Source organism: Mustelus asterias, chromosome 10, assembly GCF_964213995.1.
Source record: "Mustelus asterias chromosome 10, sMusAst1.hap1.1, whole genome shotgun sequence".
Classification (NCBI taxonomy): domain Eukaryota; kingdom Metazoa; phylum Chordata; class Chondrichthyes; order Carcharhiniformes; family Triakidae; genus Mustelus; species Mustelus asterias.
This window is the reverse complement of record NC_135810.1, coordinates 121228859-121242513: the sequence shown is the minus strand read 5'-3', so window position 1 is coordinate 121242513 and position 13655 is coordinate 121228859. Positions and strand designations below refer to the sequence as shown.

At 42.6% G+C, this 13655-nt stretch overlaps 1 protein-coding gene across 2 annotated transcripts in view; it reads left to right on the top strand.

Moving 5' to 3' along the window:
* Positions 1–13655, top strand: part of uvrag (UV radiation resistance associated gene) — a 331221-nt gene that overhangs the window by 28048 nt on the left and 289518 nt on the right. For both annotated transcript variants that reach the window (XM_078222567.1, XM_078222566.1), the window contains exon 3: positions 2331–2365. In XM_078222567.1, coding sequence (XP_078078693.1) covers positions 2331–2365 — 35 coding nt within the window. The remainder of the gene's footprint in view (positions 1–2330; positions 2366–13655) is intronic.

Here is a 13655-nt window from a genome sequence, read left to right as displayed (position 1 = left end):
GACTGCTGTTGAATTGAGTTCAGTTAGTGTTCACCCAATCTAAATTTGGTTTCCTCAAATTACTAAGATTGAACAAAAATTTATGAAAACTGGAGATTTAAAAAATATTTTAATTGCATTCTGCTTAAAAATCTGACATACATACCGCTCCATCGCCCGTTTATATATTCGCAAATCAGGCCACTGTGCTGCTCCTGGCTTGCAAGCAAAAATTGAAGCAGGAGAATCCAATAAAGAAAGTCACGCAATGTTGGTCTGAAGAATTGGATGATCTTCTATGGGACTGCTTCGAATCAGTGGACTGGTCGATGTTTGAGAACTGAGCAACCTGAATGAGTACTCCACTACAGTAACAGACTTCATTACTAAGTGTGTAGAAGACTGTGTGCCAAAGAAGCAAATCCGTGTGTTTCCCAACCGGAAACCATGGAAGAACAGGGATATCCACTGCTTACTGAAGTCCAATTCTGAGGCGTTCAAGTTGGGTGACCCTGACCTATGCAAGGAAACCAGATACGATCCATGGAGAACTATCAAAAATGCCAAGAGAGAGCTGGAGTAAGCTGGAGTCATGGGCTAGCCACATGAAGACCCACAGATTATGGCAAGGTCTACACAACATAACAGGCTATAAGATGAAAGCAAGGTCAGTAAATGGAACCGGAAGGGGTAACATTGTACCCCTCCTGATGAGCTCAAGGTATTTTATGCCCGTTTTGAGCAACGAGAAGACATGATCCGCCCTGGAAGCCTCAGTTGAACCAGTATCCGAGGTCACCATCGCAGATGTCAGATCAGCCGCCTTGAAAGTTAACCCAAAGAAAGTGACTGGCCGGATGGGGTACCTGGATGAGCACTCAGATCCTGCGATGACCAGCTGGCGGGGGTATTCGCAGACATCTTCAACCTCTCTTTACAACAATCTGAGGTCCCTATCTGCTTCAAGAAGACGACCATCATCCCGGTACCAAAGGAAAACCGGATACGTGCCTTAATGACTATCGGCTGGTGGCTCTGACATCCATCATTATGAAGTGCTTTGAAAGGTTAGTCATGGCACGAATCAATTCCAGTCTCCCAGGTTGCCTGTATCCAGTACAGTTGGCCTACTGCCACAACAGGTCCACAGCAGACGCCATCTCCCTGGCCCTGCACTCAACCCTGGAACACTTAGATGACAAAGACACCTATGTCAGACTCCTATTTATTGACTACAGCAGCCTTCAACACCATTATTTCTACAAAACTCATCTCCCAACTCCATGGCCTGGGTCTGGGCTCCTCCTGCAGCGACTGCATCCTAGACTTCCTAACCCACAGACTGCAATCAGGAAGGATAGGCAACACCACCTCCACAGTCATCCTCAACACCGGGGCCCCACAAGGCTGTGTCCTCAGCCCCTTATTATGTTCCTTATACACCTATGACTGTGTGGCCAAATTCCCCTCCAATTTGATTTCCAAGTTTGCTGATGACGCCACTGTAGATCTCAAACAATGACGAGACAGAGTACAGGAATGAGATAGAAAATCTGGTGAAATGGTGCGGCAACAATAATCTCTCCCTCAAAGTCAGTAAATGGAACGAGCTAGTCATCGACTTCAGGAAGCATAGTGGAGGATGTGACCCTGTCTGCATCAACAGAGATGAAGTGGTAATGGTCGAGAGCTTCAGGTTTCTAGGCGTCCAGATCACCGCCAATCTATCCTGGTCTCTCCACGCTGATGCTACAGTTAAGAAAGCCCACCAATGCCTCCTCTTAAGAGGCTAAGGAAATTCAGCATGTCCGCTCCGACTCTCTCCAATATTCACAGATGCACCAGAGAAAGCGTCCTTTCCACATGCGTCACAGCTTGGTATGACTCCTGATACGAAATGATACAAAAGCCTAGGTCACATACCAAGCAATTCAAGAACAGCTTCTTCCCCACTTCCATCAGACTTTTAAATGGACCTACCGTGTATTAAGCTGATCTTCCTCGAACACTGCGTGACTGCAACACAATATTCTGCACCCTCTCCTTTCCTTCTCCCCTATGTAGTCTATGAACATTGTTTTGTCTGTCTAGCGTGCAAGAAACAATACTTTTCGCTGTATCCCAATACATCTGACAATAAATCAAATCTGTAGTAAAATCTGCTGATGGCTTCAAGGAAATCTGTTCAGAGTTGATTTCACAAACCTTGTAGTGGTATTTAAGGTGGGATCCAGGGTGGTTTGAATGAATGTTTTTTTGTAGTGACTGGGAGTTAATTATTGAATTACTTGTTTCCAGAAGTGCTTTGCAAATTAATTCTTAATGCACTTTGTTCTCTTTATTTCCTTCAGCGTTTTACACCAGTGAGGTTGTGAAAGATTCTTTGGTAAGTAGTACTTAATTGGACTAATAATAGCACTTTTTAAAATTAAGCATTTGCACCAGTACTCTCTGATCAGTCTTTGGGCTAGATGAGTCTGTGCATTAACTTAAATTTCCAGCTTCCCTTTAATCCAGTTCCGTCAGCATTTTACAAAAAGAGATCAGGAGAGTTGGAGGAATCTGTGTCCTGACAGGAAAAACCCCAAGTTTAGGGCCATTTGCAGAAGCTGAGCAATCAGTAGTCGAAGCTCTTTGTGTCAACCTGAGGCCAGTTGGACCATCGCTGCTGCTAACCTTGACACAGGGTCTTTGTGAGAGACCAGGGATAAACGTTACTCAGCTGCTCTGACTGGATGAAGCCTGATTTTCTCAGCAACTAGCTTAACAAATTTGTTGAACTATTGGGGAAATTGCCATTGTTGACTTCAACAGATGTGAACGTGAATGCTTTTTTAAAAAACATCAAGTAAAGTTTAATTATTAGTCAAAAGTAGGATTACATTAACACTGCAGTGAAGTTACTGTGAAAATCCCCTAGTCGCCACACTCCAGCGCCTGTTCAGGTACACTGAGGGAGAATTTAGCATGGCCAATGCACCTAACCAGCACGTCTTTCAGACTGGGAGAAAACCAGAGCACCCGGAGGAATCTCACGCAGACACGGGGAAAACTTGCAAACTCTCAGACAGTGACCCGAGTCGAACCCAGGTCCCTGGCGCTGTGAGGCAGCAGTGCTAACCACTCGGTGTGCATTAAAGTGGAGAAAGTTGCCAGTTCCCCACCATTCCCTCCCATATGTACTGTGGATAGATCCACAGAATTCCTACAATGCAGAAGGTCATTCGGCCCATGGAATCTGCGCCAACTCTCTGAAAGAGCGTTTTTAAAAATCCATTCGTGGGACATGGGCGTTGCTGGTTGGCCAGCAATTGTTGCCTATCCCTAGTTGCCCGAGGGCAGTTAAGAGTTAACCACATTGCTGTGGCTCTGGAGTCATATGTAGGCCAGATGAGTAAGGACGGCAGATTTCCTTCCCTGAAACATCTTACCCAATCCAAGGAATATAAATTAATCAAATCCTGTACGTAAGTGATCTCTCAGTAGCATTTCACTAAATGGTAAGCAGTGTACAATAATTGGTATTGTCACAGGCTTAATCGCATTTCTGGTACCAATACTTTCCTAGTATTGCTTAATCAACAATAGAAATAAAATATGCTGTCACTAATAGACCCACAGCCTGGTACATCACCCTGGTTATTGAGTACTTCATTGTTCTCTCCAGACATAAGGCTGGTTTGAAAGACACAATTCTATATGTTTTAACTTGGTAGAAAACATTCTCAGCCTTTAATATTGAAAAATAAGGTAATAATCTCAACACTGCAGGCTTTTATTAAATATTGAAGTTATGATATAAATTCCTATTCTTTTCAAGTTTGTGGCCTACAATGTAAAGTTAGCCTCACCTGACTATTGAAATTAAGGCCTTCAGGACACCAAAACTACACACAATACTCCAGGTATCCCCAATTACCTTTGAGAAGGTGGTAATGAGCTGCTTTCTTGAACTGGTAATCTGTGATATAGGTGCACCCACAGTGCTGTTAAAGACTTTGAGGATTTTGACTGTAACAGTGAAGGAATAGTATTTCCAAGCCTAGATGGTGTGTGCTTGGAAGGGAACTTGCAGGTGGTGTCCTCTTGTCTTCTACCCCTGCCTTTCCAGATGGTAGAGGTTGTGGGTTTGGAAGGTGCTGCAGAAGGATCCTTGGTGAGTTGCGGCAGTGTAGTGTAGGCAGTATACACTGCTGCCACTGTGTACAGCAAGTACTTAAGGTCGATATACGTATGGCTGATGTATCAGCATTGGTTCAGTTAATAGTGCACTCAACTCTGAGTCAGAATGTTATAGGCTCAAGTTCCACAGAAATTAAGGCTGACACTCCAGTGCAGTACTGAGGGAAAGCAAGGCTAACTTAGGTGCTTTGTTTTGGGTAAGATATTAAATTGAGGCTCCGTCTGCTGTCTTGGGTAGATGTAAAAGATCCTAGGGCACTGTTACAAAGAAGAGTGGGGACTTCTCCCTGATATTCTGGTCAAATTTATCCAAGGTCAAGTTCAGTCAAACAGAGTATCAGGTCATTATTGCATTGCTGTTTGTGGGAGCTTGCTGTGTTATTGGCTGCCACATTCCCTATATTACAACAACGATTGCATGTCAAAAGTGCTTCATTGACTGAAGTGATTTGAGGTGTCCAGTGGTCATGAGTGATACATAAATGCAAGTCTCTTTCATTTATGAGTATCAATGAGTATAATGGTGTTGCAAATCTTGCACATTTTTATGAATAGCAATGAGAACTGCTGTTCCCAAGGAAATCTATGCAGGCTGTCTCCAAGCCAGAGATGAGATTCAGAGCCCTACAACATTTGTGGGCTGTATGGTTTAGCATCATATCACCTGCTGCGTCGATTCACTGGAGACCCTGCTATAATTTATTTGTCTGCTTGGGTAAGTTGTAGTGCATTTATTTGCGTTGGAGGTTTGTAGGTTCAAGCTCCACTCCAAAACTTGAGCATGTCATCTAGATTGGCACACGAGCACAGTGCAGAGGGAATATCATATTATTGAAGGTTTTGTCTTCTGATTGACACCAGTTTAAACAAAAGTAAAAGATCCCATGGAGCGAGTTGAAGAACGGGGACTCTTCTGCTCAGAATAGATTAATCGGTCTCTGTTTAAATTTGCTGCTTGTGGGAGCAGGTTCAGTGTCACGTTTGTAAACAAAGGAGAATGACTTAAGCATCTGTAAAGCTCTTTGGTATATCTGAGGACATGAAATAAGTTGGCCATTGTATTTGTTATTCAAATTAAATAATGATGAAACCTTTGCGTGTGATGTATTTTGTCAAGTTTTGCTTGTCTGGCTGTTTTTTGCATGCGTTTTTTGCATGCCATTTTTGTTAATAGTTCAGAGGCTTTTCTCATTACAAGGTTCTGGATTAACACAGTTCGTGTTTAAGGTAGTGATGGTGGATTCAGTGAGACATGAACTTTTTTTTAACTCATTAACCTCAAAGTATCATTCATGTTGTCAGATACTGGAGGGATGGGATTCAACAGGAATATGCCTGCAGCAGATCAATTTCCTCAACATAAATGGAGCCTTCTGAGCTGCAAAAACCTTGGGTAGACAGGGAATCTTCAATGAGAACCAAACTTTTCTATAATTCCTTCATGGGATGCAAGCTTCAGTGGCATGCCCAGCATTGATAGCAAATCCATAATTCCTTCTGAAGTCCACTTGGTGCAGGTACATCCACAGTGCTGTAAGGAAAGGATTTCCAGGATTTTAACCCTGCAACAATGAACGGCGGCGATTTACTTTCAGCCAGGATGATGTGTGACTTGGAGGGGAACTTTCAGGTTATGATTTTCCTATGCCATCTGCTGCCCTTGTCTTTTTGGGTTATCGAGGTTGCAGTTTTGAAAAGTGTCATCCAAAGTGTTGAGTTGTTGCAGTGCATGTTGTGGAATCCACACTATAGACACTGTGCAAGCAAATATTTAAAGTGATGGATTGGATGCCAATTAAGCTATTTGCTTTGTCCTGGATAGCTTTGACTTTCTTGTGGCAATGGAGTTGCATTCATCCTGGCAAGCAGCGATGATCCCATTGCCATCCTGACATTCATGGGGACAGGCTTTGGTGTCAGGAGGTGAATTATCACAGAATTCCCAAGCACCTTCTCTTGTAGTCACAGTATTTATATGGCTGATCCAGGGAATCTTCTCATCAGTGGTAAAGCCCAGGATGTTGGCAGTGGAGGATTCAGCAGTGGTCATGCTCTTGAATGCCATGGGGAGATGATTCAATTCTCTCTTGTTGGTCTTTGCTTTTGCACCTGTATGGCTTGAATGTTACATGACACTTAGCCCAACCCTCAATGATGTCCAGGACATGTTACACATTGGCATAGACTACCTTATTTTCTGAGGAGTTTCAAATAGTGCTGAATGCTGTGGAATCCACAGGAAACATCCATCCTTTTAACTTTATGATGGAGGGAACGTCATGGATGAAGCAGCTGAAGACGGTATGACCAAGGGCATGACCAACATAGGAATTACAAGCTGGAGTGAACTCTTGAACCCCTCAAGCCTTCTCCACCATTCAATAAGTTTACAGCTGATCTGATTGTGGCTTGGACTCCATATTCTGTCCATCCCTGATAACTTTAGATTCTTGACCAACAAGGGAATCTATCTCTTAAAAATATTCATTGTTTAAGCCCCAACTGATTCCTGCAGCACTCAGCTCATCACATCTTGGCAACGTGAAAAAGACCCAATTACCCCTGCACTCTGCTTCTTGTTAGCTGTCCAATCCTCTATCCATGCTAGTATGTTACCATTCCTCCCTCTGATATGAGTTTTATTTTGCACTGTAACCTTTGATGTGGCATCTTGTCAGATGCCCTCTGGAAAGGCTTCCAGAGGTTCCCCTTTATCCATGTTGTTTGTTATTTCCACAAGGAGCTCCAATGAATTAGTCAAACATAATTTCCCTTTCAATAAAACCATGTTGACTCTGCTCGATTTTATTGAGATTTTCTAAATATCCCTCTACCTTGAGCTCCTGCAGTTGTGGGTCTGAGATGATTGATTTTGAATGGTAGCCATCGTCCTTTTGTGCTAAGTATGACTCCAATCATTGGAGAGATTTCCCCCCGATTCCTATTGACTTCAGTTTTGCGCGATCTCCATGTGCCCTAGCCCTCAGTCAGTTGATGCTTGGATGTTAGGGGGACAGTCACACTCTCTCGTCATCCTAATTCAGCTCTTTTTTCCATGTTTGGAACAAGGCTGTAATAAGGTCTGGAGCTGAGGACTCTTGTGAAGCCTAAACTGAGCATCAGTCAGCCGATGGTATTGCTGAGTAAGTTATGTTTGATAGCACTTGATGACAGTGTCCATTACTTAATTTTTGAGAGTAGGCTGATTAGGTGGGAATTAGGCAGATTGGATTTGTCTTTTGTGGGCAGGACGTACCTCAGCAGTTTTTTACCCTTCCGGTTGATGTACTGGAACAGCTTGGCTGGGGAGGCAGCTGATTCTGGAGCAGAAGTCTTCAGCAATTGAGGATATTATTTTGGCTCACATATTGCTGTATCCAATGTCTTTAGTTGTTTCTTGATATCATGTGCAGTTGATTGGTTTGGTTAAATACTGGCATATGTGTTACTGGGAACCTTGGGAAGAGGCAGAATTGGAGCATTACTCAGCATTTCTGGCTGAAGATGGTTGCAAATATTTCAGCCTTGTCTTTTGCATTGATGTGCTGAGCATGGCCATGATTGAGGATTGTTGTGTTTGTGGAACTGCCATCTTCTTCAGTTAGTTAAAGTATCCACAACCATGTGGCAGAACTGCAGGGCTTTTATTTGATCCATTGGTTGTGGGGTCGATTTGCCTATGCAGCATGCTACATCTGCTGTTGAACATGCATGTAGTCATATGGTGCAGCTTGCCCCCAGAGTCTGATTTGGCCTGAGCCAAGTGTTGCACAACCAGTTTGCGCCTACATTGCTGCTGGGAAAAGTTCAGCCTAGTTTTGGGAGCATCCTCTCTCTGGAGAGGCCTATACTGCACTTTGTTCTTCCTGGACTTTGTAATTTTCACCAAGTATGGCAGTACTTGCTTGCACAGGTGATCCCAAGTAAAACAAAAGAAAGACCTATTGAAACTGGCTGCCTTCCCCATAAAGAGCAAATTATACAGCAGCTCAATTATTTCATATGTTGCACAATTTCTTTCCCATTATTTTTCTGATCCTAAATGATTGCCAAGATAAAATGCAAAATATCTCCTCCAGACTGTGTAGGTCGTTGAGTGCAAGCTAAAAAACAGTGTAAAGATGATGGAATAAAAAAAGGCAGAGGGAGGTTTCACAGTTTTGATTTTCTGGAGAAGAGCGACTGAAGTGGTCCGAGAGGACTGGGGAACTGCACATGTTGCATCCCTGTTCAAAAAGGGGTGTCAAGATAAGCCGAGCAACTACAGGCCAGCTAGTTCAACTTCTGGGATGGGGGGAACCTGCAGAGACAATAATTCAGGAGGAAATTATTAGTCACATGGGCTAATGCGGGTTAATTAAGAAAAACCAAGAGGGATTTGTGAAGGGAAAATCGTATTTAAGAAGTTTTCTGAAGTAACAGAGGGTTGATGAGGGCAGTATTGCTTCTGTGGTGTACATGGACTTCCACAAGGCATTTGATAAAGTGCCACATGAATAAGCTCTAATTAGTGTTGCTATCATGTAAAAGGCATTATCTCAACGTGGTAAGAATTTGTGCATATGCTGCTGAATTTAAAAATAACCCAGCAGCCAAGCTTTAAACTAACCTTGGTCTTGTTCAAGAATATTACAAAACAACTTGGATAGTCAGATGCTCTTTCCTAGGGTAGACAAGTCAAGTACTCGGGGACATAGGTTTAAGGTGCGTGGGAAAAAGTTTAGAGGAGATGTGCAAGGTAAGTTTTTTTTTATACAGAGGGTGGTGAATGTCTGGAATGTGCTGCCAGGGGAGGTGATCGGAGCAGGTACGATAGCGGCGTTCAAGGGGGCAACTAGACAAATACATGAATAGGATGGGAATAGAAGGATATGGACTCCGTAAGCACATAAGGTTTTAGTTTAGGCAGGCATCATGATCGGCACAGGCTTGGAGGGCCGAAGGGCCTGTTCCTCTGCTCTGCTTTTCTTCTTTGTACTGTTGAAGTTACTTGAGTAAAAGTGATCAAGTTATTAACGAAAATACAAATGCAAAGTTTAAAATGCAGATAAAGGAAAAAAATACTTAAAATGAGTTAAAGAAATATCATTGTAGGCATGTTGCTTGAATTCTCTCTTTCCAAAGTAAGGGCGTGGAAACTTGTGATGGCTTATTAAATCAAACGGTTGGAGTTTTCCTTTGTAGGTGGACTCGATATGTAGAGCAGATGCTGAGAGTATAAGCTCATTCCCTTCCTGAAAACTGCAGATACTGACACTTGAAGATTATGGGTTTCTTCTCAGTAGACCTGGGATGACTTTGTGGATGCTTTGCTCTGTTCCATGATATCGGGAGTTACACCAGCTGTCATGGGGCTGCTTCAGCTGAGAGCTGTGTTTGTATTGTGTCTCTTACTGTCACACAAAATGGTTGTTATAGCCTCCTTCATTTGATTCAAAAACACAAAAATGGCTGCTTATCCCAAATTGTTAATTCATGCTTCCATATTAAGTGTTGGGTTAGCCAGGCATAGTTCCATCCATTGTCTTTTAACCAAGATAATTGACCTTTTTAAATGTCTCAGCCATTAATTTGAATGGCTCCCATTCTTCCAGGTTTGGTTAGATAGTACAGCTGTGTTCATACCTCCAGGGAAGCCACTGTCGATTAGTTTCTGTTTTCCCTTGTAGAAACGTGCATTGAATTTCAAATGTTTTCACATGTCTGAATATGTCTAGTTACAATCCATTTGGAACCTTGTAGAAGTTTGACAAACATTTCAATCGTAATAGATCAGGTGACATTGGCAGCCATTTTTAAGGCTCAAAACTGTCCATTTAAAAGAAATATTATTTTACAAAATCCATAATATGAAACTCATCGCTCATGATGGCAGCCACTTGGATATGAAATTGGCAACGGTAGTAGTTAATGGATGTTTTTGGAGCTGGAGGAAAATGTGTAGTGTGGTTTTCCAGGGGTTAGTGTTGAGACCCTTGATCTTACTGACCAGATCAATGACCCAGACCAGTGGCTCCCGGGTACTGTGCCACAGCACACAGTCCACCGATTGTGCAGGTTCGGTAAATGACACACATGCCAAACTGACTGGGCCACTTTTAGAGATAGGCTCTGTAGAATTGAAGAAGACATCTGACTAGTGCTGAATCTAACTAGGTTCAGGTAGGAAAAGAAGCACTGAGTATAATTTTTGGTGTATGCAGGTTTCATCATTATGGTCATCATTTTACATTGTTGACTGATCATCGACCCTTCACAACCTTTTTTGGGCCTTAGAAAGGCATACCATCTGCTTGTAGCTGATTGCAAAGTTGGCCACTGATCTTATCTGCAGACTCCTATGATATGAAGTATCATCAATTAGTGTGCCATGCTTATGCTGATGCATTATCACACTTCACCTATTGAGCAGATACCACCAACTAGTTTTGCTAATGTTCGCTAGGAAATAATTTTCCTGTGACAACTTCTCAAGGACATCCTGGTATAGTCATGATGAAGGAATTAGCAAGCAGTTATATTTGGTGGTTGGGTCTGGATGCTCAGATCCTGTGCACGAATAAGAAATAGATCACCATTGTCTCCATTACACCCTTGGGAGCAGCCTAAAATGCCTTGGCAATGATTGCATGAAGATTTTGCTGGTCCATTTTAAATTTGCATGTTCTTAGTCATCATTGATGCACAATAAGTGGCCAGAAGTTTTCATGAGGTCATCTACATTTGAACAAGCCATTGAAAAACTTGATACAATTTTTGCAAGATTTGGTAAACTGGAACAGATTGTTAGCGATAATAGTTCCGTTTATTTTGTAAGAGTTTGAGGATTACCTCAAGGGAGTTATGTTGAACTTGTATAAACCACTAGTTCAACCTCAACTGGAGCATTGCCTCATTTCCTCGCACCGACTCTTGGGAGGATGTGAAGACATTGGAGAGAATGCAGAAAAGATTCTCAAAAATGGTTCCAAGGATCAGGAACTTTAGTAATGAAGATAGATTAGAGAAGTTGTGACTGTTTTCCTTGGAGCATGAAGGAGATTTGATAGAGGTATTCAAAATCATAAGAGGCCAGGACAGAGTAGGTGAGGGGTATTAGTGTTACTTCAGGCTCTTGGCTGAGTAGATCATCACGGACATTTGGGATCTTTTTCAGCCATGACAAGTAACAGACAATCAAAATTGGTGAATTTTCAGTTTCTTGCCTTTACGCTTGCATGTGCAAATGATAATCACCTTGCCCTCTTAAGATTCTCCTCCTCTTAAATTCAAATTGTTTTACTTCAAATGCTTATCTGTTTCACATCCTTCAAATTCAATCAGTGTTTCAGTTGATGCATTAATTCTCTTCCTTTTTTTTTGTTAATGGCTCTACAGTCACTGACTTCCTTGGATACAAGTTCGTAAATACTGATACTGGCAGGGCTCCAGGGCAGCTAGAAAGTTCTAAGGAAGAGAGATTACAGTTATCTGGATAGACCAGAGAATTTGACAACACAGAAGGCTAAGAGGAGATTTTAAAATTGTGAAGGTATATGTAATGTAAATAAATAGGAACGATATACAATGGCTGGAGGGTTGACAACCACAGAATCAAGTTGGTTGACAGTTAGGATGTGGAATGTGCTATCCGATAGGATGGTAGACCCATTCAGTAGTCGCCATCAAAAGGAATTGGATGAAGACTTCAAAGAGTAAAAAAAATAGCCAGGCTGTGGGGAAGGAGCAGCAGAGTGGAGCTTACTTGGAAGACTGTTCTGTGCTGTACTATTCTGTGATCTCTGACTGATTTAACAGTGCATCGAGTTTAATTTTGAATATATGGGGACAAGGGAGGATATAGTCAGAGCTTTGGATGGTAGGGGAAAAAGATGCTTAAAAATTACACTGAACCTTGTCTGTAGACATTGTGATTGGAGGGTGGAGGTGAGAGGTGGGTCACTAATCCAAAGAGCTATTTTCTTGCAGAGGTTCTCCAGATGTGGGATTTCATAGAAAATTGAGGGGTGCAACAGTTTTCAGGTCAATATTTTCCTTGCGAAATGTTCAAGGTTTTAGTTGACATTTAGGTTGATTGTGAAGTTTTCTAATTGAGCAGACAGAGATGCAACTCGGAATAATTACCATAATAATGGGGCCAAGCAGTAAAAGGCCTGAGGCAACACCAATAACAATTTGCATTTATATAGCATTTTAATGTACTTTAATAGTTGAGTGCTTTTGTGGATCAGTTGAGTAAAAAAGTCCAATTGAACTTCAAAGGCAGGTAAATGGATTTGAAGTACAGATGAGCTACTATCTAATTGAATAGCAGAGCAGATTAAGGGACAGAATGGCTCACTCCTATTCCTGTCCTCATTTACAGTGGAAATTGTTTGTTCCATGACTATCTTGCAGGAAATGAGACAAACTGCTGAAGCTATTACTGAATATCTTGGAATTCAAAAACTCTGAATTATGCCATTTTAATTCTTTAAAACTGACATTGATTTTCTGATTTGATTCATTATAGAATCATAAAATCATACAGCGCTGAAGTGGCCCTTCGGTCCACACCGACACATTAGAAGCACCCGAACTCCCACCTAATCCCATCTGCCATCACTTGGCCCAAAGCCCTGAATGTTGTGATGTGCCAAGTGCTCATCCAGATTATTTTTAAAGGATGTGAGGCAACCCGCCTCTTCCGCCCTCCCAGGCAGCACATTCCAGACCACCACCACCCTCTGGGTAAAAAAGATTTTCCTTACATTCCCCCACCTAAACCCCCTGCCCCTCAACTTGAGCCTATGACCCTTCAACTAAGGGGAACAACTGCACCTGATCCACTCTGTCCATGTCTCTCATAATCTTGTACACCTCGATCAGGTCGCCCCTCATTCTTTGCTCCAAGCCTACGCAACCTTTCTTCATAACTTAAATTTTCCATCCCAGGCAGCATCCTGGTGAATCTCCTCTGCACTCCCTCCAGTGCAATCACATCCTTCTGATAATGTGGCGACCAGACTGCACACAGTACACTAGCTGTGGCCTCACCAAAGTTCTTTTTAACTCTAACATGACTCCCCTGCTTTTGTAATCTATGCCTCAGTTGATAAAGGCAAGTGTCCCATATGCCTTTTTCACCGCCCTACTAACATGCCCTTCTGCTTTCAGAGATCTGTGGACATACACGCCATGGTCCCTTTGTTCCAAAGAACTTCCAAGTGTCCCACCTATTTGTATACCCCTCCCAACACCCACCTCAATCTGTTTGGGTTTGGGTAAGGCCAAACTGTTTAAAATGTGCATTTCCTCTGAGGAAGTCTGGGGCGGCACGGTAGCACAGTGGTTAGCACCGCTGCTTCAGAGCTCCAGGGACCTGGGTTTGATTCCTGGCTTGGGTCACTCTCTGTGTGGAGTTTGCACATTCTCCCCGTGTCTGCGTGGGTTTCCTCCGGGTGCTCCGGTTTCCTCCCACAGTCCAAAGATGTGCGGGTTAGGTTGATTGGCCA